General features: G+C 40.0%; 1 protein-coding gene across 1 annotated transcript in view; it reads right to left on the reverse strand.

The window, feature by feature from the left end:
• Window positions 1-22,074, reverse strand: part of EML6 (EMAP like 6) — a 286,960-nt gene that overhangs the window by 157,791 nt on the left and 107,095 nt on the right. The window contains 3 exon segments of the mRNA XM_070379563.1: window positions 3,550-3,685; window positions 7,014-7,199; window positions 13,470-13,538. Of these exon segments, the coding sequence (XP_070235664.1) occupies window positions 3,550-3,685; window positions 7,014-7,199; window positions 13,470-13,538 (391 nt within the window).

A 22,074-nucleotide genomic window follows, 5' to 3' on the forward strand; every position in this document is an offset into this window, starting at 1 on the left:
CCCTCTTTTCTTCACTCCCCTTCCACCCACACTGTCTGCAAATGCTCAGAGCGCCAAGGGCATGTATGATATTGACTGGTTGAAACTGGACCAGAAAACTGTATACATTTCAACTACTTTTAATCCTCACCTCACATCCTCCATATTTTAATCCTTATTCTTGTGCTGGGTCTCCCATCTCACTCTGGCCTCACTCAAACCTTCAGATGCCTTAGAGTGTGCCCCAGTACAGGGTGGCCCTGGCAACTGCCTCAGGGAACAGCAATGGAGGGCCTGTTCTGAGACTCTTCTTGTTCTGAGATATGCAAAGCAGTTTCTGAACTCGACAGCCCCCTGCCCTGCTTCCGTGTGATGATGGCACCAAGGCCCACCTGAAGGCAAGAGGGGGTCCCTAAGGTGATTCAGGATCATGGCAGGTTTCCCCTGCAAGGGCCTGTCCACACAGGCTCAAGAACTAGATGCGCTGAGAGTGAAGAGCGAGCCAGATTTGGGGTTGTTATCAACACTTCAACCAGGAGCCTCTCATTAGTTTGACTCTAGACATTTATTCTGCTTTATGCTAAGGGCAGGAATCAATGCCAGCAATTCTTTGGGAGTTTGATAGTACATAATGCGCTCCTATTACAGTGCTGCCAAAAGTGTGACAGGCAAAGGCATCACTGATAGTGAGGATGCTACATGGACAAAATTTTGTATTTCAATGGCTAGAACTTAAACAAGTAAAAAAATATATATAAATAAAATATATTAAAACCATAATTTCGTGGATATTAACTGCCTATGAGGAGAAGTAAAATAAAGGAAAGAAATGCATTAACATTCATTTAAAGTAAAACATCAGTAATGAGCTACAATTACAAAAATTAAGGTGGAAAATGGCACCCATTCTCATGGCTCCCTTGGGCCCAAACTGCAGTGTGGTCTATACAATCCTTTAAAAACACAGCCCATTGCTTTTCCTGAAATACAGGCTATTGTCCCTCTGGTTATCCACCTAAAAACACATGCTAGTCCCCACCCCCACCCCCTGCCCCGATCAGCTGTAAGTCCAGGCCCCACAGGCCCCACCTATGAGGTGCAGGCCTGCTGAAGGGCCTTCTGTGCCCTGTGTACCACCTGCATCAGCTTTGATCTTGGCCAAGCGAGTATGTATGGAAATCAGCTGATACTGAAAGAAAGGAGCAAGTGTCCCTGACCATCTTCCTTTGACTCTGGGGACAGGAGATGACCATGGAGTTTGCAGTCAATACAAACCCCCAGCTATATGCTTGTGCTGAACCAGCTCCTAAAATCTTCTTTGGGAGCCCGAAGTCAGGGACTGGGTATCAGGTAGAAAAGTATAGCAGGATAAATATGGCTTCTGCCCTGATCCCCACACTTTAAAATTTACACTATAATTATGTGATAAAACCTCTGGATGAGCTGGCTAAAGTGACTGCCAAAAAGGAATCATTATTTCTGGCTTCCCTTGTGGCTCAGGTGGTAAAGAATCCTCCTGAAATGCGGGAGACCTGGGTTTGATCCCTGGGTTGGGAAGGTCCCCTGGAGAAGAGAAAGGCTACCCACTCCAGTATTCTGGCCTGGAGAATTCCATGGACTATACAGTCCATGGGGTCACAAAGAGTCAGACACGACTGAGCAACTTCTCTTTCTTTCTTACTAGCATTGTTAACATTGCTCTTATGGGCACTTACTTGCTTATGTCTGCCCAAAGTGCTTTTTGGGATAAAGTTTCCTTGGCCTATGCTTTCCAGCAGAGAACTCAAGGGCCTTGATTGTCTCCTCGTCCATGCAATGCAGTGTCCACTAAATTCTACAACCTCCTGTATCGACCCCAGGGTCTTGTACCCAGGAAAGTATCCACATCAGGATCCTAAGCAAGAGAATAGCAATCCAATCTCCAGGTGAGCTGACTGCGAACACATTTTTTTGTGTGTTTGTATTTCATAGATATTTAAAGAATCTGGACTCTGGGCACATATAGGAAGTACAATGACTAGCTCACTTCCCTGTTGCTCAGTTTTTAAGAAAGTTTGGTTGAAAACAACCTTAATTTAGGATGATGGCTGAAGCATAGTGATCCATGCATTCTTCTCTCAGTCCTCTGGAATCTACCCCAGGCCAACAGAGAGCTCTCAGAATGGCCACACCATTTGGTCTATGGAAGAACCTCGGTGGCTACACAGCCATCAGCCAACATAAGATGGGCTTCATGAAAAACAACCAGGTGAGTATCAGTTCACTTCAGGCTTTTTGAGGATGTTGGGTCTCATGTCATAGAGCCCCCCTCTAGGAAGATTCTCAGGACTTTCTCCCCCATCTCAGCACTGGGAGTAATTCCCCTTCATTTGGGCAATGAGTAAGTTTCCATCTTGCTGATGCCACAACTCACAATGCTAATCACCCCTCCCTGAGTGCTGGCCACAGGGGCCACAAGCCATCTGAGGCCCACCTGGAGAACAGAGTGGGCCCGTTCACACGTGGCCCACCATGTGAACAGAGCTCCCACATGAGCTCAGTGGATTAACATCATTTGTGACTTCATCTTACCTTTCATATTTATATTTTCTACTTTAATCTCTCAGTCCCAAATTCTTTCTATGAAAAATGAGATAATGAGCCTATCATGAGAATTAAAAAAGATGTATATAAACTGCTTTGCATTTTCTGGTATACATACTTAAGATACTTCCCTGGTGGCGCAGAGGTTAAAGCATCTGTCTGCAATGTGGGAGACCTGGGTTCAATCCCTGGGTTGGGAAGATTCCCTGGAGAAGGAAATGGCAACCCACTGCAGTATTCTTGCCTGGAAAATCCCATGGACAGCGGAGCTTGGTGGGCTACAGTCCACAGGGTAGCAAAGAGTCGGACATGACTGAGCGACTTCATATACTTAACATACAGTAATAATAGCCAACAGTTACTGAGTGCTGACTATGCACAATGATTTACTCTAAGCACTTTGCAAGTGTGTTTGATCCTCATATAACTCTATGAGGTTGGTGCTGGTATTATGCTCATTTTGCAGATAAAGAAACTGAGGCCCAGAGATGTTAAGAAATTTGACCAAGGTCTCAAATCTATCATGGGTAAAACTTGGATTTGACCCTAAGCCCCCTGACTCTGAGCCCATGCCCACGCTCCTACTACTATGGTAGCTATTCCACTAAAGCTATTAAAAAAATAATTTCTCTTGTTTTTCCTTTTTATTTATTTCTCAGAGACTGCATGCAGTTATATTTAGGGTCACTAACTTGTTCACAAATTCCCAGTTTTATAACTTAAAGTCCCAACTCCCGGGACACCACTTGGTAGTTTTTACCATTACGCTGTTTTATCTTTTTGCAGCAGGACCACGGGTAGTACCTACAGATACCTTTGTGAAAATCAGGAAAAGAGGTATCCATTTACTTTCAACATATTTTCTTATGTAAACTGTCTTAAATCCTTAATGGAATAACATGGGATAAGAGAAATATAAATACACATTTCCACACTGTATTTAACACTTTAATAAGAGCTATGGGTAAGTATCAATACATGCATTACCTTTATATCCTTGTTCTGTCTCCCTGAGATCAATTTTGGTTATTGGTTTGAAATCAGTATCCCATAATCGTATACATCCATCTCGTCCACCAGTAGCAAAGCCTTCTTCACAAGCATACATGCTGAAGATTCCAGCCTGTTGATTAAGGCACATAATGCTGCAATCATTCTAAATAGTCATTATAGTTGGATCTTGATAATTAAAATATAAGACAAAAACAAAACAAAAATGAAGACAAATCCCCTGTTCTCTATTGAAATCCTGGTAATAGAACAAGTAGCCATTTGTAACATCCATTTTAGCTAGATTAAAAATTCATAATAACCAGCAAAGCAAACTAGTTCAAGTGCTCCTTTGCCATGATTAAACAAATGATGGATTGTAAAAAAGTTTTCAAGAATTCCTTGGCTGAAGCAGATACAGAAATAATAAATTTCTTTCTGTGACAACTGATCATTATAAAGACACTGGTGGAGGTGTTTCATATAAGTCAAAGTTGCTCAGTTGTGTCCGATTCTTTGCAACCACATGGACTATACAGTTCATGGAATTCTCCAGGCCAGAATACTGGAGTGAGTAGCCTTTCCCTGCTCCAGAGGAATCTGGGATCTTCCCAACCCAGACATCGAACACCAGGTCTCCCATATTGTGGGTGGATTCTTTACCAGCTGAGCCATAGGGGAAACCCAAGAACACTGGAGTGGATAGCCTATCCCTTCTCCAGGGGATCTTCCTGACCCAGGAATCAAACCGGGGTCTCTTGCACTGCAGGCAGATTCTTTACCAACTGAGCTATCAAATTCCTTCCCAATGGGGAACACATGTATACCTGTGGCGGATTCATTTTGATATTTGGCAAAACTAATACAATTATGTAAAGTTTAAAAAAAAATAAAATTAAAAAAAAAAAATTCCTTCCCAAAACAAGTAAAGATATGTGGGCTAGGAACACAAACACTTCTATAGGTACAACAGAAGAAGTGCATCCCAATGAGTTCAAGTAGGCACTATTGAGCCTAAATGAAAGCATGCTGTTGCTGCTGCTAAGTCACTTCAGTCGTGTCCGACTCTGTGTGACCCCATAGACGGCCTCCCACCAGGCTCCCCCGTCCCTGGGATTCTCCAGGCAAGAACACTGGAGTGGGTTGCCATTTCCTTCTCCAATGCATGAAACTGAAAAGTGAAAGTGAAGTTGCCCAGTTGAGTCCGACTCTTTGAGACCCCATGGACTGCAGCCTACCAGGCTCCTCTGTCCATGGGATTTTCCAGGCAAGCGTACTGGAGTGGGGTGCCATTGCCTTCTCCAAAATGAAAGCATAAGTTACTCTTATGTTAGCTCGTTAAGCATCAGCTGAAGATGCTTTTCACATCTGATATGGTTTAAGAACTTAAAGCCTCGTTTTCTTGGGAAAATGTGCTACAAGAGTATAATGTTGACATAATATCCAGTGTAAAGAGAAACCAGGTTACTAAGGCAGGTTCTTTATGAATGAGGACCAATATTGACCTTTTAATTGTTTCAAGAGCTGTTTCATAATTAGCAAAGCCAAGAAAATTGGTCTTCAACATATGCTGCTGCTGCTGCTAAGTCGCTTCAGTAGTGTGGGGTCTGTGAGACCCCATAGACAGCAGCCCACCAGGCTCCCCTGTCCCTGGGATTCTCCAGGCAAGAACACTGGAGTGGGTTGCCATTTCCTTCTCCAATGCATGAAACTGAAAAGTGAAAGTGAAGTCGCCCAGTTGAGTCCAACTCTTTGCGACCCCATGGACTGCAGCCTACCAGGCTCCTCTGTCCATGGGATTTTCCAGGCAAGAGTACTGGAGTGCGTTGCCATTGCCTTCTCTGTTCAACATATGAGAAAGGTCTAAAATTTCATAGTTCCTTTGCTAAGAGTTGCTTAAACTTGTTTTCATGTTCATAGTAATACAGCATCAATCTGGAGGCAATAAGTTAAAGGTCTGCTGAGTTTCTGACATTATTTTACCAAATTTCCACTTATTACAACAGACTTTACCTTTCATATCATCTCCCCATTCTTCTGGGCATTTACACTCTATCATCTGTAGATACAGCAATGAAACTACTTTCAGTCAGTTCAGTCGCGCAGTTGTGTCTGACTCTTTGCGATCCCATGAATCGCAGCACGCCAGGCCTCCCTGTCCATCACCAACTCCCGGAGTTCACTCAGACTCATGTCCATCGAGTCAGTGATGCCATCCAGCCATCTCATCCTCTGTCGTCCCCTTCTCCTCCTGCCCCCAATCCCTCCCAGCATCAGAGTCTTTTCCAATCAGTCAACTCTTCACATGAGGTGGCCAAAGTACTGGAGTTTCAGCTTCAGTGTCATTCCTTCCAAAGAAATCCCAGGGCTGATCTCCTTCAGAATGGACTGGTTGGATCTCCTTGCAGTCCAAGGGACTCTCAAGAGTCTTCTCCAACACCACAGTTCAAAAGCATCAATTCTTCGGCACTCAGCTTTCTTTATAGTCCAACTCTCACATCCATACATGACCACTGGAAAAACCATAGCCTTGACTAGACGGACCTTTGTTGGCAAAGTAATGTCTCTGCTTTTGAATATGCTATCTAGGTTGGTCATAACTTTCCTTCCAAGGAGTAAGCGTCTTTTAATTTCATGGCTGCAGTCACCATCTGCAGTGATTTTGGAGCCCCAAAAAATAAAGTCGGACACTGTTTCCACTGTTTCCCCATTTATTTCCCATGAAGTGATGGGACCGGATGCCATGATCTTCATTTTCTGAATGTTGAGCTTTAAGCCAACTTTTTCACTCTCCTCTTTCACCTTCATCAAGAGGCTTTTTAGTTCCTCTTCACTTTCTGCCATAAGCGTGGTGTTAACTACTTTACTGTATGTCAAAATTGAGCACAGTGTTTCAGTATTAAGTTTGTCCTTGTTCTTATAGAGCAGACCATCAAAAGAATTTATCAGTGGTTTCTGTTTGCATTCTAAGAACTTGTGGCATGGATGTGGAGGTGACACTCCCTCACTCAGAGTGAGGAAAAGCTACCTTTCTAACCACTATAAAAATAATAGTTGTCTCCATCATGTTGGCCACAGGCCAGCAGCAGTGACATCATTCCAGATCCACTGAGTCACTGTATGTATTTTAACAGGATCTCCAGGAGATTCGTAAACATGTAAAAGTTTGAGAAGTGCTAGTCTAGAAGATGAAACTGACAATGAAATACTTCTAGTTTCTGTGAAACTGCTGCTGATAAATTACACTAATCAGCCAATTCATAGAGGTAAAGGCTAATTAAGTTATCATGCTTTTGAAATATTAAATTCTTCTAAGTGAACAAAAATAATTAGGGAAATCTTTCATGACTATTGTGTATTCAGAATTAGCGAATACTAAAGCAACAGGGGAAAAAAACAGAAATTTGTGACATTAACTTATTTAATAAGTAATTCACAAATTTCCATACAGGAATACTTACACTATGTGCTCCTTGAATGGTGCGGACTAAATTGAGCCCTTTCCAGACATAGATGTCGCCATTTAAAGCACCAGAGTAGGTGATGTCTTCTTTGGCACATGCAAGGCAAAGGATGGTCTGAAGATCCCCAGTTTTGCCAAATATTCCTCTTTTTGCAGTCAGGGCATTTCCACATAGCGTCCAAAACTAGAACATAAGTGATAAACAATCCAAAAACAGAGTATTCTGATGCATCTCACTATTGGTATCATTGGGTAATGTTTCAATACATTGTATATAATTTTCTATAGCTGAACTATAATAGATATACAGGCTTCTCAAGTGGCTCTAGTGGTAAAGAACCTGCCTGCCAATGCAGGACACGTAAGAAACACAGGTTTGATCCCTGGGTTGGGAAGATCCCCTGGAGAAAGTAATGACAACCCACTCCAGTATTCTTGCCTGGAGAATCCCATGGACAGAGGAGCCTCGTGGGCTATGGTCCATAGGGTCACAAAGAGTCAGACACAACTGAAGTGACTTAGCACACACATAATAGATATACATAATTTAACTTGTTTTGCTACAACAGTAGAAATTGTAGAACATTTTAGCCAACTACTAGCAGTAAAAAAAAAAAAATGTAACAGTACTTTTTAAACTTTCAAAGTCCCCAAATTCCAAAACTTTGCTAAATGTTTCAGTTCAGTTCAGTTGCTCAGTCCTGTCCCACTCTTTGCGAATGTTTAGTGTTCATTTAATACAAAATGCCAATATTCTCAGAATTGGGATAAAATGGATGAATCATGTTTTTGTTTAATTTCTTGCCAAATTAAAGCACTAGGGTAGGTTTATCATAGAGAAATTTAGAAAGAGAGAAAAGTAAAAGAGGGAAATTAACATTATTCCCAACATCCCAACATGTCAGTGTATCTTCTAGGTATTTTTTGGTGTATATATATATGTGTGTGTGTGTGTTTTTAGAAATAATTTCTAATTAAAATGATATAAATTTTCAAGTAGAAACATTACTCAGAAATATGTTTCTAAATATATTTCATATAGTCAAATAATTGACTAGGCTTTTCAGTTTTAGCTGCATAATTTATTATGTAGACAACCATAAGCACAAAGGCTGAGCTACTTTATAGATGGTAGCAGGAAGACTTCTATGGTCATGTAGAAATTAAATATTTCACTTTGACAGTTTTTTTTCAGTATGTGAACTGGTGTAACTTTACTGCGATGTACATACTTAGCCTCACAATTTATAAAGCCTCTTTACACATGTTTAGTTATTTTATCTTCATAATAGCCTCACAAATAGGCTATGACAGATATTATTATTACACTCATTTGGAAGCGAAAGAAAGAAGGCATAAGTGACTTGCCAAAGGTTCAATAGGAGTTATACACGAGAAAATATTGAAATATTTGTCTTGATAACTTTAAATATAATAAAGAAGATACATACAAAATAAAAAAAAGATCATTTTAAAGCAGTATATTCTGACAAGTAGTAAGGAAATTCTAAGACAGAGAACCAGAATTCTCTGGAAAGAGCAAGAATAGGATTTGAATCGGTGGTGAGGAAGACACTGCACTGTGGTTTAGGAGAGGAGGGTTAGTTACATGGAGGTGACAGGAAATGTGTGAGGAAAAATCAGAGGCAACCTTAACATCTGTGCTTGCAGAAGAGGAAAAATAATGGTCCTCTCAGAGTAGACGGGAATTCGAGGAAGCAGTTCTAGATGGCTTCACCACCCAGGAGGGCCAGGACTCAGGCAACTGGGTAGGTGGTGGCTCTTGAGAGGATGAGAGGCAGGTGTGCAATCAAAAAAAAAAAAAAAAAACAAACACAAGATTCTTTTCCATTAAATGTCAACTCTGGGAATTTGTTTCTTTGGCTATTAATATTTTTACCAAAAGGCACTGAAGTATACATGGAAAAACTGCAAACAATCTAGGGACAGATAGGTATATGCTTTGGGAAAGCACGTAAGTATTAACTTTGAGCCTGAACAAACTATGAGACATGAACAACTATTGGTTGTACATACATACATGCCAAAGACCCTGCCCTTCCATGGCTGACACTTAAGGCAGACGTTTTTCGTTCTGTGTCCCCACACACGAAAACTAAAAGGAGAGTAACTATTTGGTAACTATTATCCCTTTGACTTGGGATGTGCACTTTGGACCAAGATACTGAAATATTTCTAGATGGACAACCACACACACACAGAGAGACTGGTTTCCTCAGACACAAAGATTTTTCTGATGAAATCACCCAGTCAGATATTCCAGATGATCAAATAATTCTCTAAAAAGACATACATAGCTGGAATACCAAGATGGGTATGAAATTTTCTGCAGAAAATAGCAAATCTGAGATGCTATCTCTTTTTGAGAAGCACTACATGTTTGGAAAATGTGACAGATAAGTGTAGCAACACCCCATTAAATTCACACTAAATGAAAAGACACTGTTTATCTTCTCCAATCTCCACTCACAGATTGTAATGCAAATTCTGTTAGAATTGGCAGGTACCTGGGAGCTCATCTGGCCCTCAGTAATCCCTAAGGTCCCTTCTGCCTGCGACTAGAGAATGGAGCAAAAGCAATAATATCCAACAAACCTGGTAGATTCGTTTCCTGTAAAACCAATGAAGCAGTTGATGCTCAACTGCTACTGTTTTTCAAGCATTTGTTTCAGGTAATTGTAATTTGCCTGTTCACCAAACACTAGGGATTGCAAAAGAGAAAGGATTTTATTGAGTTGGCCAAAAAGTTGTTTGCTGAAATAAAGGCACTTTTTTGCTTCAACAAAAATCAGCTCTCTGCACAAGGATTATAAAGTATTTATGAAGCCCTAAGGCCATGTGATGGGAGAAGGCAATGGCACCCCACTCCAGTACTGTTGCCTGGAAAATCCCATGGATGGAGGAGCCTGGTAGGCTGCAGTGCATGGGGTCGCACAGAGTCAGACACGACTGAAGCGACTTCGCAGCAGCAGCAGCAGCAAGGACATGTGATAGCTTTGAATACTAGAACCTGTACACTCATCTTTTTGTCCCCTGCTTTTTCATTACTTTTTCCTTATATTGGAAGAAATGTATGTTATTGTAAAATAATTTTAAAATACAGGGAAATTTTAAAAGCCATCAATTCACTACTCAAAGATAACTGTTTAATATTTTGGGAGAGCCTTTCAATTTATTTCCTACACACAAAAAAATATTTTTAAAGTAAAAATATCAAAGCCACAAATTTATCCCACTCAGAAGTAGACTGTTCATAGCTCTTAAATATGTCCTTAAATAACAACAAGCAGTCCTCTAAAACATGACTTAAAATGATTGCACAGTATTTCTTCATATGGATATACCAAATTTTATTTAACTGCCTGGAGGGAGAGGGTTTCAAGTCTTTTGTTTAGTTTTATTTGCTATTGACAAGTTATTTAGTAATGAACCAGTGCTTGGTTCACACTCCTAATTATTTCCTTGGGTTAAATTACAGGATATAAAATTATTTGCAGTCTTTACTTTGGCAGCACACATAGTAAAATTGGGATGAAACTGTTTCGAAGGGTGTCAACATTTCTAAGGCAATTGACAGGCACTGCCAAATTTCTAGACTGAAAGAGCATACTTACTTATGCTTTCATCAGCAAGGTTTGAGAGGGTTCATTCCCCAAATCTTTCTCGATACCAGATCATCTTGATTAAAAACACTGCTATTTTAAAGTGTCTATTCCTTAGTTATGGATGAGGTTTAATAGTTTCAAGTGTCTATTAGCAGACAATTGATAAAAACAAACACTTTTGCCACTCTTTGTACATTCTGTAGATTTGCTAGAGGTCTTTACATTTCAAGAACAAGTCAACACTCTACGCTTGTTGCTTATACTCTTCTAGCTTGTGATCTGCCTGCTTGTTTCTTGAGGGTAGCAGGAAGGTAAACAAAATGTTTTAATATTTATATAGTTGAACCTATCATATTATTCTCTGATACAAGAGACTTTCACCTATAAGGGTATGGAGAAGCCATTCTGGCTTATACCTGATTTGGCCTGAACTTTATGTGAACTAGAACAGCTTGACTTGTGGCCTGTCAAACATACATTGGACATCTGCTTTAACCATTAAAGAATGCATTATCCAGAGGTAAAGAATGTCTTTTTTGAAGGTAGAAACAAATGCGTCCCTTCCATGATGCCCATGCTACTACTCCTTCGAAGACAAGGTTCCCTTCCCAGATGCTAAGGTCATGCTGTCTCTGTGTATGCACTAATCTGAAATTATGAATAGTGAAGTGACAGTGTTAGTTGCTCAGTTGTGTCCTGCTCTTTGCATCCCCATGGAGTGTAGCCTGCCAGTTTCCTCTGTTCATGGAATTCTCCAGGCAAGAACACTGGTGAGTGGGTAGCCATTCTCTTCTTCAGAGGATCTTCCCCACCCAGGGATCAAACACAGTCTCCTCCATTGCAGGCATATTCTTTACCATCTGAGCCACCTAGGAAGCCCACATCTCTGTTGAAACCTTGAAGGAAAATAACTGTCATGTTTGATGTATGCATGTTCTTTGTTTCAACAAAATATAAAGGTGTATTGAAAACTATGTTTCTCCAGAATGCTTTCTTCCTTGGTGGAGACTGCACTCCGGGGCTAGCCCTCAGCTTGACTTGAATAAAACTCCCTTCCATTTCTTACTATGTCGTGTCTGACTCTTAGCGACCCCATGGACTGCAGCCCACCAGGCTCCTCCGTCCACAGGATTTTCCAGGCAAGAGTACTGGAGTGGGGTGCCATTGCCTTCTCCGTTTATTGATTATTTTTGCCCAATACCTTTATGGTTTATTTACTTTTATATTTAAAAATACCTTTCTCCAACTGGAAAGAAATTAAATATTTACTTATACATTCCTCTAGTTATTTTATAGTTTTTTAAACATTTAACTCTTTAATTCACAAATAGTTTATTCAAGTATATGCTATGAAGTAATGACATACAACAAGAATAATATACTGTTCTAGTGCCCATTTGTCAGAGATAGCTATCATACCCTAAACTGTCATTCATATTAAGGCCTATTTCTCAGTTTATTTTCTTTTTTGTTGGTGTTTATCTATCTTATGGCAGAAAGTGAAGAGGAACTCAAAAGCCTCTTGATGAAAGTGAAAGTGGAGAGCGAAAAAGTTGGCTTAAAGCTCAACATTCAGAAAACGAAGATCATGGCATCTGGTCCCACCACTTCATGGGAAATAGATGGGCAAACAGTGGAAACAGTGTCAGACTTTATTTTTTTGGGCTCCAAAATCACTGCAGATGGTGACTGCAGCCATGAAATTAAAAGACGCTTACTCCTTGGAAGGAAAGTTATGACCAACCTAGATAGCATATTCAAAAGCAGAGACATTACTTTGCCAACAAAGGTCCGTCTAGTCAAGGCTATGGTTTTTCCAGTGGTCATGTATGGATGTGAGAGTTGGACTGTGAAGAAGGCTGAGTGCTGAAGAATTGATGCTTTTGAACTGTGGTGTTGGAGAAGACTCTTGAGAGTCCCTTGGACTGCAAGGAGATCCAACCAGTCCATTCTGAAGGAGATCAGCCCTGGGATTTCTTTGGGAGGAATGATGCTAAAGCTGAAACTCCAGTACTTTGGCCACCTCATGTGAAGAGCTGACTCATTGGAAAAGACTCTGATGCTGGGAGGGATTGGGGGCAAGAGGAGAAGGGGACGACAGAGGATGAGATGGCTGGATGGCGTCACTGACTCGATGGACGTGAGTCTGAGTGAACTCCGGGAGTTGGTGATGGACAGGGAGGCCTGGCATGCTGCGATTCATGGGGTCACAAAGAGTCGGACACGACTGAGCGACTGATCTGATCTGATCTGATCTATCTTTACCACAGTCTTATTTTAATTTTTGAAACTTCATAGTAGACTTTAGTAAATGGAGTGGGTTGCCATTTAGTCCACAGGGAAACAGAGGCATTTAAAAGTCAGCGGCCCATGGAGGTTTGTGCTATGTATCCTTTTCTTTTTATATCCAACATAACACGGCACCTTTCTTCTAAGAGAACATAGCAACACGTCAAAAAATTTTGACATGCAACATGTATAAACATTTATAATATAAAAACTTAACTCATGAACTTAAAATCAGAACTGTTTTAAAACATGCAATTCTAAAAGTATTGAGTCTTCTTTATAATATGTAATTGATATAAAGTTTCCTTTTTAGCTACCAGCTGGGCACTTTGCTTGATTGTTGTTACACTGCATTTCTGAAACAGAGGCCCATCAGCTGAAGTAAGTAGGCTTCAGGATCAGAGATGTAGGTAAGAAGCCTCTAAATTTAAGGTGGAACATGTAAAGTTGAGTAGTTTCTCAATATCAAATTATACACATAGACATCTCAAATTAGCTTCATATGAGGTACCCAAATTTCTTTTAAATAACTGCTTTACCTTTATATGTTTCACTCCACAGCTAACCACTCTGTTTGGCTGATATGGATCCCAGGAAATATCAAAAATCTGTTTAAAAAAGATAAAAAGTTTCACATTCATGTGTTTTTGCCTTCTTTAAGATACTGTCCAATTGCCAAGATTCTACCCTCACAATCTGAACACAAGGTCACCCACACAAACGGAGGATTTGGCTCTGGAGATGAGCCAGGAATTGCTAATACACATTTTATCATTTTGTGTCTATTTACCTTGGGCCTGAATGGAGAAGAAATAATTAACCATAATCACTGAGAACAAACTACTGTCACATTTTTAATTTTGTCCAACCAGGGTAAACAAACCAATGATTTTGGATCATTTATCAAAATTTCTGGTTCTTCACAATCTTAATAAAACACTTTTGAGACAGAGTTACAATAAAAACAAAGAGAATGGCAATTGTTTAAAGTGCGTATTACCCCAGGCCCATGTCAGAGATTCTGATTTAGTGGATTGGAAATTGGGTGGATTTAGTGGGATCACCACATTCCACTAATTTAGTAGAAATTTAGTGGGTCAAACACATGCATTTAAAAACACACCCCAGAAGATGCTGATGTAGGTGGTCCATGGACCACATTCTATGAAGCTCTAATAGAAAGAAGAACCAATCATCAGAGGCAGAGACTAACCAAAGAATGAGGCTGCTATCATATAGGAAGGAGCTATTGCTCCAATAATCAGACAAAGGAGGAGAAGCTTTGGTTAGGTAGAAACGAACACTTATGAACTACAGAAAGAGCACTGAGGCCTGAAGCTATCTGAGCTCAGGCAAGTCTTAGCATCTCTAAACTTAACCTCCTCTTCTCAAAAATGAATGAGTCACCTCAGTTCTGTTGTGAGGTCAATTAAGATAATGTAATGTATGTATGATCATTTTGAAGACTACAAAGCACTGACTGTATAAATTAGTGCTAGTTATTAAGTATTTTAGCCACTAAAATAATCTTGAAAAACCATCTGCCTCTAATCAACCAACAATAATTCATACTGACAACAGCAATAAAGAGCAAAACGATGTGATACAAATTATGAAGCCTGGGAGAACAGTGTTCCGAAAATGGTATTTCATTAAAACATTCTGGGTGTTTAAAGAGTTCTCACTAGATAGCACTGTACTTTTTACAATCTACTCCTAACTGGAAAGTGTACAGTACATTAACAAAACAATAGCAAAATCATTTATTGATGCAGCCCAACTCAACTACTTTATAATATACAATGGGAGACAAGGCAGCAGAGGAGAAGGACTTGAACTTACCTCCTCTCATGAAAACACCAAAATCACAACTAACTGCTGAACAACCATTTACGAAAAAGACTCAAATTACCCAGCCCCCAAAATTCTACACCAAAGACAGAGAAGGAGCCACAACAAGATGGTAGAAGGGGCATGTTCACAATATAGTCAAATCACATACCTGCTGGGTGGGAGACCAACAACCTGGAAAATAATTATTGGATTGGCCAAAGAGTTCATTTGGGTTTTCTGTAATACCTAATGGAAAAACTCAAGTAAATTTTTTGACCAATCTAACATATCAGAGGTTCTCCCACAGGAGTGAGTTCTGAAGCCCATGTCAGACACCCCAGCCTGGGTGGTCTGGCATCAGGAGAAGGAGCCCTGAAAGTACTGGGCCTTGAAGGTCAGTGGGGCTTGAGTGCAGGAGCTCCACAGAACTGGGTAAAGAGAGACTCCACTCTTGGAGACTGCACACAAGGTTTCAATGTGCACAGGGACCCAGGGCAAAGCCATGACTCCATAGGAGCTTGGGCAGATCTAAGGGTTAGGGGTAGGTCAAGGAAGGGTCTCCTCAGGAGGCAGGGGGGTTGGCTGTTGCTCACTGTGGGGGCAGGGACACTGGGGGTGGAGATCCCAGAGAATATTCACTGGCATGAGCTCTCCAGGAAGTGGCCATTTTGGTTGCCATTTCAGCACCAAGACCTGCCCCACCCAACAGCCTGCAGGTTCCAGTCCTAGGATGCCTCAGGCCACACAACCAACAGGGTGGGAAGACAGCCCCATCTATTAGCAGACAGTCTATCTAAAGCCATCCTGAGCCAACAGCTGCCTATAAACACACCCCTTGACATGTTCTGCCCACCAGAGAGACAAGACCCAGCTCTACTCACAAGGGAACAAGCAGTAGTCCCTTCTACCAGAAAGCCTGCACAAGCTCCTAGAGTAGCCTTATCCATGAGGGGCAAGACACCAGAATGAAGAGGAACTACAATCCTGCAGCCTGAGAAACAGACGCCACAAACACAGAAGTTAGACAAAGTGAGATGGCAGAGAAATATGTTCCAGATGAAGAAACAAGATAAAACCCCAAAAGAATAGTTAAGTGAAGTGGAGACAGACAATCTACCTGGAAAAGTATGCAGAGTAATGATAGTAAAGACAATCTAAGATCTCAGGAAAAAAAAAATGGAAGCACAGGCTAAGCAGATACAAGAAATATTTAATAAAGACTAGCTTTAAAGAACAGGGCTGAACAATATAATAATTGAAATGAAAAATGCCCAGAAAGAATCAATAATAGAATAAATGAGGCAGAAGAATAAATGAGATGAAAGACAGACTGGTGGAAATCAATGCTGCAGAAAAGAATAAAGAAAAAAGAATGAAAAGAAATGAGGACAGTCTCAGAGATTTCCGGGAGAACATTAAATGCACCAAATTCACATTATAGGGGTCCCAGAAGAAGAGAGACAGAACCTGAGAATATATTTGTAGAGCTAAGAGCCAAAAACTTCCCTAATATGGGGAAAGAAACACTCATTCAAGTCCAGTGAGTTCAGAGAGTCCCATACAGGATAAACCCAAGGAGGAACACATTGAGACACATAGAAATCAAATTAACAAAACTTAAAGAAAAAGAGTAAAAGCAACAAGCAACATACATATGAAATCCCCATAAGGTTTACCACCTGATTTTTCAGCAGAAACTGCAGAAGGGAGTGGCACAATATAATTTAAAGAGATGAAAAGGAAAAACCTACAACTAAGAATATTCTACCCAGCAAGGCTCTCATTCAGATTCAAAAAGAGATATTAAAAGCTTTACAGAGAAGCAAAGGCTAACAGAATTCAGCACCACCAAACCAGTTCTACAACAAGTGCTAAAGGAAGTTCTTCAGTTGAAAAAGAAAAGGCCACAAGTAGAAACAAGAAGGTTATAAATGGGAAAGCTCACTGGTAAAGGTAAACACAAAGTAAAAATGGGAAATTTTCTACACATAAATCTGGTATCAAACCAGCAATCATGAGAAGAGAAGAACACACATGCAGGATTTGGAAATGCAATTGAAATTAAGAGACTACTAACTTAAAACAATCATGTGTGTGTGTGTGTGTGTTTATATGTATATATATATATACAGACTGCTATATTAAAATCTCATGGGAACTGAAAATCAAAAATACACCATAGATACACACACAAATGAAAAGCAATCCAAACACAACACTAAAGATAGTCATCAAATCACAAAAGAACAAAAGAGGTAGGGAAGAAAAAAGACATACAAAAACAAATCCAAAACACTTAAAAAGAGGCTCAAACCAAAGGATATAGACTGGCTGAATGGATACAAAAACAAGATATGTATATATGCTGTCTACAAAAGACCCACTTCAGATCTAGGGACACATACAGACTGAAAGTGAGGGGATGGAGAAAGGTATTTTGCACAAATGGAAAGCAAAAGAAAGCTGGAGTAGTAATATTCATATCAGACAAAACAGACTTAAAAATAAAGACTGTTACAAGAGATAAAGAAGGAAATTGCATAATTTCAAAGGGATCAATCTAAGAACAAGATATAAACATTATAAATATATTAATATATGCACCCAATATAGGAGCACCTCAATATGTAAGGCAAACACTAACAGCCATAAAAGGAGAAATTGACAGTAACACAATAATAGTGGAGAACTTTAACACCTAGTTACATCAATACACAGATTATTCAGACAAAATCAATAAGGAAACACAGTTCTTAAATGACACATTAGACCAGATGGACTAATTATAAATCAATCACAAGAAAAAATTTATAAAAAACACAAACAAACACCCAAATGTGGAATGTTTGTGTTAAACATTGTTACCAAACAATGAAAAGATCACTGAAGAAATCAAAGAGGAAATTTAAAAAAATACCTAGAGACAAATACCAAAGAAAATACAACAATCCAAAATTATGGGACATAGCCAAAGCAGTTCTAAGAAGGAAATGTATAGCAATGTGGTCTTACCACATAGCTACCTGGGAAGCCCTCAGTGGTTTAAAAAAAAAAAATGCACCTGTGATGCAGAAGACAGGAGTTCGATCCCTGGGTCAGGAAGATCCCCTGGAGAAGGAAATGGCAACCCACTCCATTATTCCTGCCTGGGAAATCTCATGGACAGGGAAGCCAGGCAGGCTATAGTCCATGGGGTCACAAAAGAAAGTCAGACATGACTTAGTGACTAAACAATAGCAACAACAATCGTACCTCAGGAAACAAGAAAAATTTCAAACAAACAACTTAATCTTATAGCGAAAGCAAATAGAGAAAGAAGCACAAACAAACCCAAAGTTAGTAGAAGAAAAGTAATCATACAGATCAGAGCAAATAATTGAAATACAAAGAAAACAATATAAAAGATCAATAAAACTAAAAGCTGCTTCTTTGAAAACATAAACAAAATTCATAATCCATTAGCAGGACTCCCATCCAAGTACTAAACCAGTCCCAACCCTGCTTAGCTTCCAAGACCAGGTGAGATCAGTCAGGTTCAGGATGATATGGCCATAGACTAGCCAGGCTCATCAAGAAAAAAAGGGAGAAGGCTCAAATCAATAAAATTAGAAATGAAAAAGGAGAAGTTACAACGGACACCACAGAAACACAAGGGATCATAAGAAACTACTATAAGTAACTATATGCTGATAAAATGGACAATCTAGAAGAAATGGACAAATTCTTAGAAAAGTAAGCCTTCCAAGACTGAACCAGGAAGAAATAAAAAATATGAACAGACCAATCACAAGTACTGAAATTAAAACTGTGATTTAAGAACTTCCAATAAACAAAGAGGGAGACAGAGGATTAGATGGTTGGATAGCATTACCAACTCAATGGATATGAGTTTGAGCAAATTGCAGGAGATAGTGAAGGACAGGAAAGGCTGGCATGCTGCAGTCCATGGAGTTGCAAAGAGTTGGACATGACTTACTGATTAAAAAACAACAATAAACAAAAGTCCAGGAACACATGACTTCACAGGTGAATTCCAACAAACATTTAAAGAACTATCACCTATCCTTCTGAAATTCTTTCCAAAGGAAGAATTACTGCAGGAAGAATTCCTGCAGAGGAAGAAATACTCCCAAACTCATTCTATGAGGCCAGAATCACTTTGATACAAAAACCAGATAAAGATATCACACAAAAAGAAAATTACAGGCCAGTATCACTGATGAATTCCAGAAAAACACCTACTTTTGCTTCACTGACTATGCTAAAGCCTTTGGCTGTGCAGATCACAACAAACTGTGAAAAATTCTTAAAGAGACGAGACTACCAGACCATCTTAACTGTCTCCTGAGAAACCTGTATGCAGGTCAAGGGGCAACACTTAGAATCAGATACAGAACAACACATTGGTCAAAATTGGGAAAGGAGGACAACAAGGCTGTATATTGTCACCTGGCTTATTTAACTTGTATGCAGAGTACATCATGTGAAATGCTAGGCTGGATGAATCACAAGGTGGAATCAAGATTGTAGGGAGAGATATCAACAACTTTAGATATGCAGATGATACCACTTAACGGCAGAAATTGAAGAGGAACTAAACAGACACTTGATGAGGGTGAAAGAGGGGAATGAAAAAGCTGGTGTAAAACTCAACATTCGAAAAATGAAGGTCAGGGCATCCGGTCCCATCACTTCATGGCAAAAGGAAGGGGGAAAAGTGGAAGCAGTGACAGATTTTATTTTCTTGGGCTCCAAAAATCACCGTGGATGATGACCGCAGCCATGAAATGAAAAAACGCTTGCTTCTTGAAAAGAAAGCTATGACAAACCTTGACAGCATATTAAAAAGCAGAGACATTACTTTGCTGACAAAGGTCTATATAGTCAAAACTATGGTTTTTCCAGTAGTCATGAATGGATCTGAGAACTGGATCATAAAGAAGGCCGAGCACTAAAGAATTTATGTTTTCAAACTGTGCTGGAGAAAACTCTTGAGAGTTCCTTGGACAGCAAAGAGATCAAACCAATCAATCCTAAAGGAAATCAACCCTGAATATTCATTGGAAGGACTGATGCTGAAGCTGAAGCTCCAATACTTTGGCCACCTGATGTGTAGAGCCAACTCACTGGAAAAACCCTGATGCTGGGAAAGATGGAAGGCAAAAGAGGGGAGCAACAGAGGACGAGATGGTTGGATGGCATCACAGACTCAATGGACATGAGTTTGAGCAAACTCTGGGTGATAGTGAAGGACAAGGAAGCCTGGAGTGCTGCAATCCATGGGGATACAAAGAGTCAGACACGACTGAGTGACTGAACAACAAATCACTGAAGAACACAGATCCAAAAATCCTCAACAAAATACTAGCAAATTCAATCCAACAATACATTAAAAGGATCATACACACCATGATCAAGTGGGATTTATCCCAGTATGCTGCTGCTGCTGCTAAGTCACTTCAGTCATGTCCGACTCTTTGTGACCCCATAGACGGCAGCCCACCAGGCTCCACCATCCCTGGGATTCTCCAGGCAAGAACACTGGAGTGGGTTGCCATTTCCTTCTCCAATGCATGAAAGTGAAAAGTGAAAGGGAAGTCGCTCAGTCGTGTCTGACTCTTGGCGCGCCCATGGACTGCAGCCTACCAGGCTCCTCCATCCACGGGATTTTCCAGGCAAGAGTACTGGAGTGGGGTGCCATTGCCTTCTCCACCCAGTATGCTAGGATTCTTCAACATTCACAAATCAGTGTGATACACCACATTAACAAACTGAAGATTATAAACTACATAATCATCTTAATAGATGAAGAAATAATTTTTTTACAAAATTCAACACCCATTTATGATAAAGAAAAAAGACAAACTCTCCAGAAAGTAAGCACATGAGAGAACCTTCTTCAACATAATAAAGGCCCATATATGACAAACCCATTGCTAACATCATTCTCGATGGTTTAAAACTGAACACATTTCCTCTAACATCAGGAACAAGACAAGAATGTCTACTCTCGCTAGTTTTATTCAACATAATTTTGGAAGTCCTCACCATGGCACTCAAAGAAAAATAAATAAAAGGAATCCAAATTGGAAAACAAAAAGTAAAACCACCAACAAAAAAGTAAAACCACCATGTTTGCAGATGACATGATACTGTATACAGAAAACCCTAAAGATGCTACAACCACTAGATCTCATCAATGAATTCGGTAAAGTTGCAGGATACAAAATTAATACATAGAAATATTTTCCTTTCCTTTACACTAACAATGAAAGATCAGAAGGAGAAATTAAGGAAATAATCCTATTTACCATCCCATCAAAAAGAACAAAATACCTAGGAATAAACCCAGCTAATGGCAATCCACTCCAGTATTCTCGCCTGGAGAATCCCATGGACAGAGGGGCTGGCGGGCCGCAGTCTGTGGGGTCACAAAGAGTCAGACACGGCTAAGTGACTAACACCAAGGAGGCAAAAGACCAGTACGCAAAAACTGTAAGATGCTGATGAAAGAAATCAAAGTTGATACAGACAGATGGAAAGATAGAGCACGTTCTTATATTAGAAGAATCAATATTGTTAAAATGACTATACTACCCACGGTAATCTACAGATTCAATGCAATTTCTATTAAATTACCAATGGCACTTTTCACAGAATTAGAACAAAAAGACCCAAGATGGGCGGGTCATGGTGGAGAATTCTGACAAAACGTGGTCCACTGGAGAAGGGAATGGCAAACCACTTCAATATTCTTGCCTTCAGAACCCCATGAACAGTATGAAAAGGCAAAAAGATATGACACTGAAAGATGAACTCCCCAGGTTAGTAGGTGCCCAATATGCTACTGGAGAAGAGCGGAGAAATAGTTCCACAAAGAATGAAGACGCTGAGCCAAAGTGAAAACAACGCCCAGTTGTGGAAATAAAGTCTGATGCTGTAAAGAACAATATTGCATAGGAACCTGGAATGTTAGGTCCATGAATCAAGGTAAATTGGAAGTGGTCAAACAGGAGATGGCAAGAATGAACATCAACATTTTAGCAATCAGTGAACTAAAATGGACCAGAATGGGCAAATTTAATTCAGATGACCATTATATCTACTACTGTGGGCAAGAAGCCCTTAGAAGAAATGTAGCCTCACAGTCAACAAAGAGTCCGAAATGCAGTACTTGGGTGCATCTCAAAATGATCTCTGTGTGCTTTCAAGACAAACCATTCAATATCACAGTAATCCAAGACTATGCCCCAATGACTAATGCCAAAGAAGCTGAAGTTGAATGGTTCTGTGAAGACCTATAAGACCTTC

The sequence above is a fragment of the Bos mutus genome, chromosome 11, assembly GCF_027580195.1.
Source record: "Bos mutus isolate GX-2022 chromosome 11, NWIPB_WYAK_1.1, whole genome shotgun sequence".
In the NCBI taxonomy this organism is placed as follows: domain Eukaryota; kingdom Metazoa; phylum Chordata; class Mammalia; order Artiodactyla; family Bovidae; genus Bos; species Bos mutus.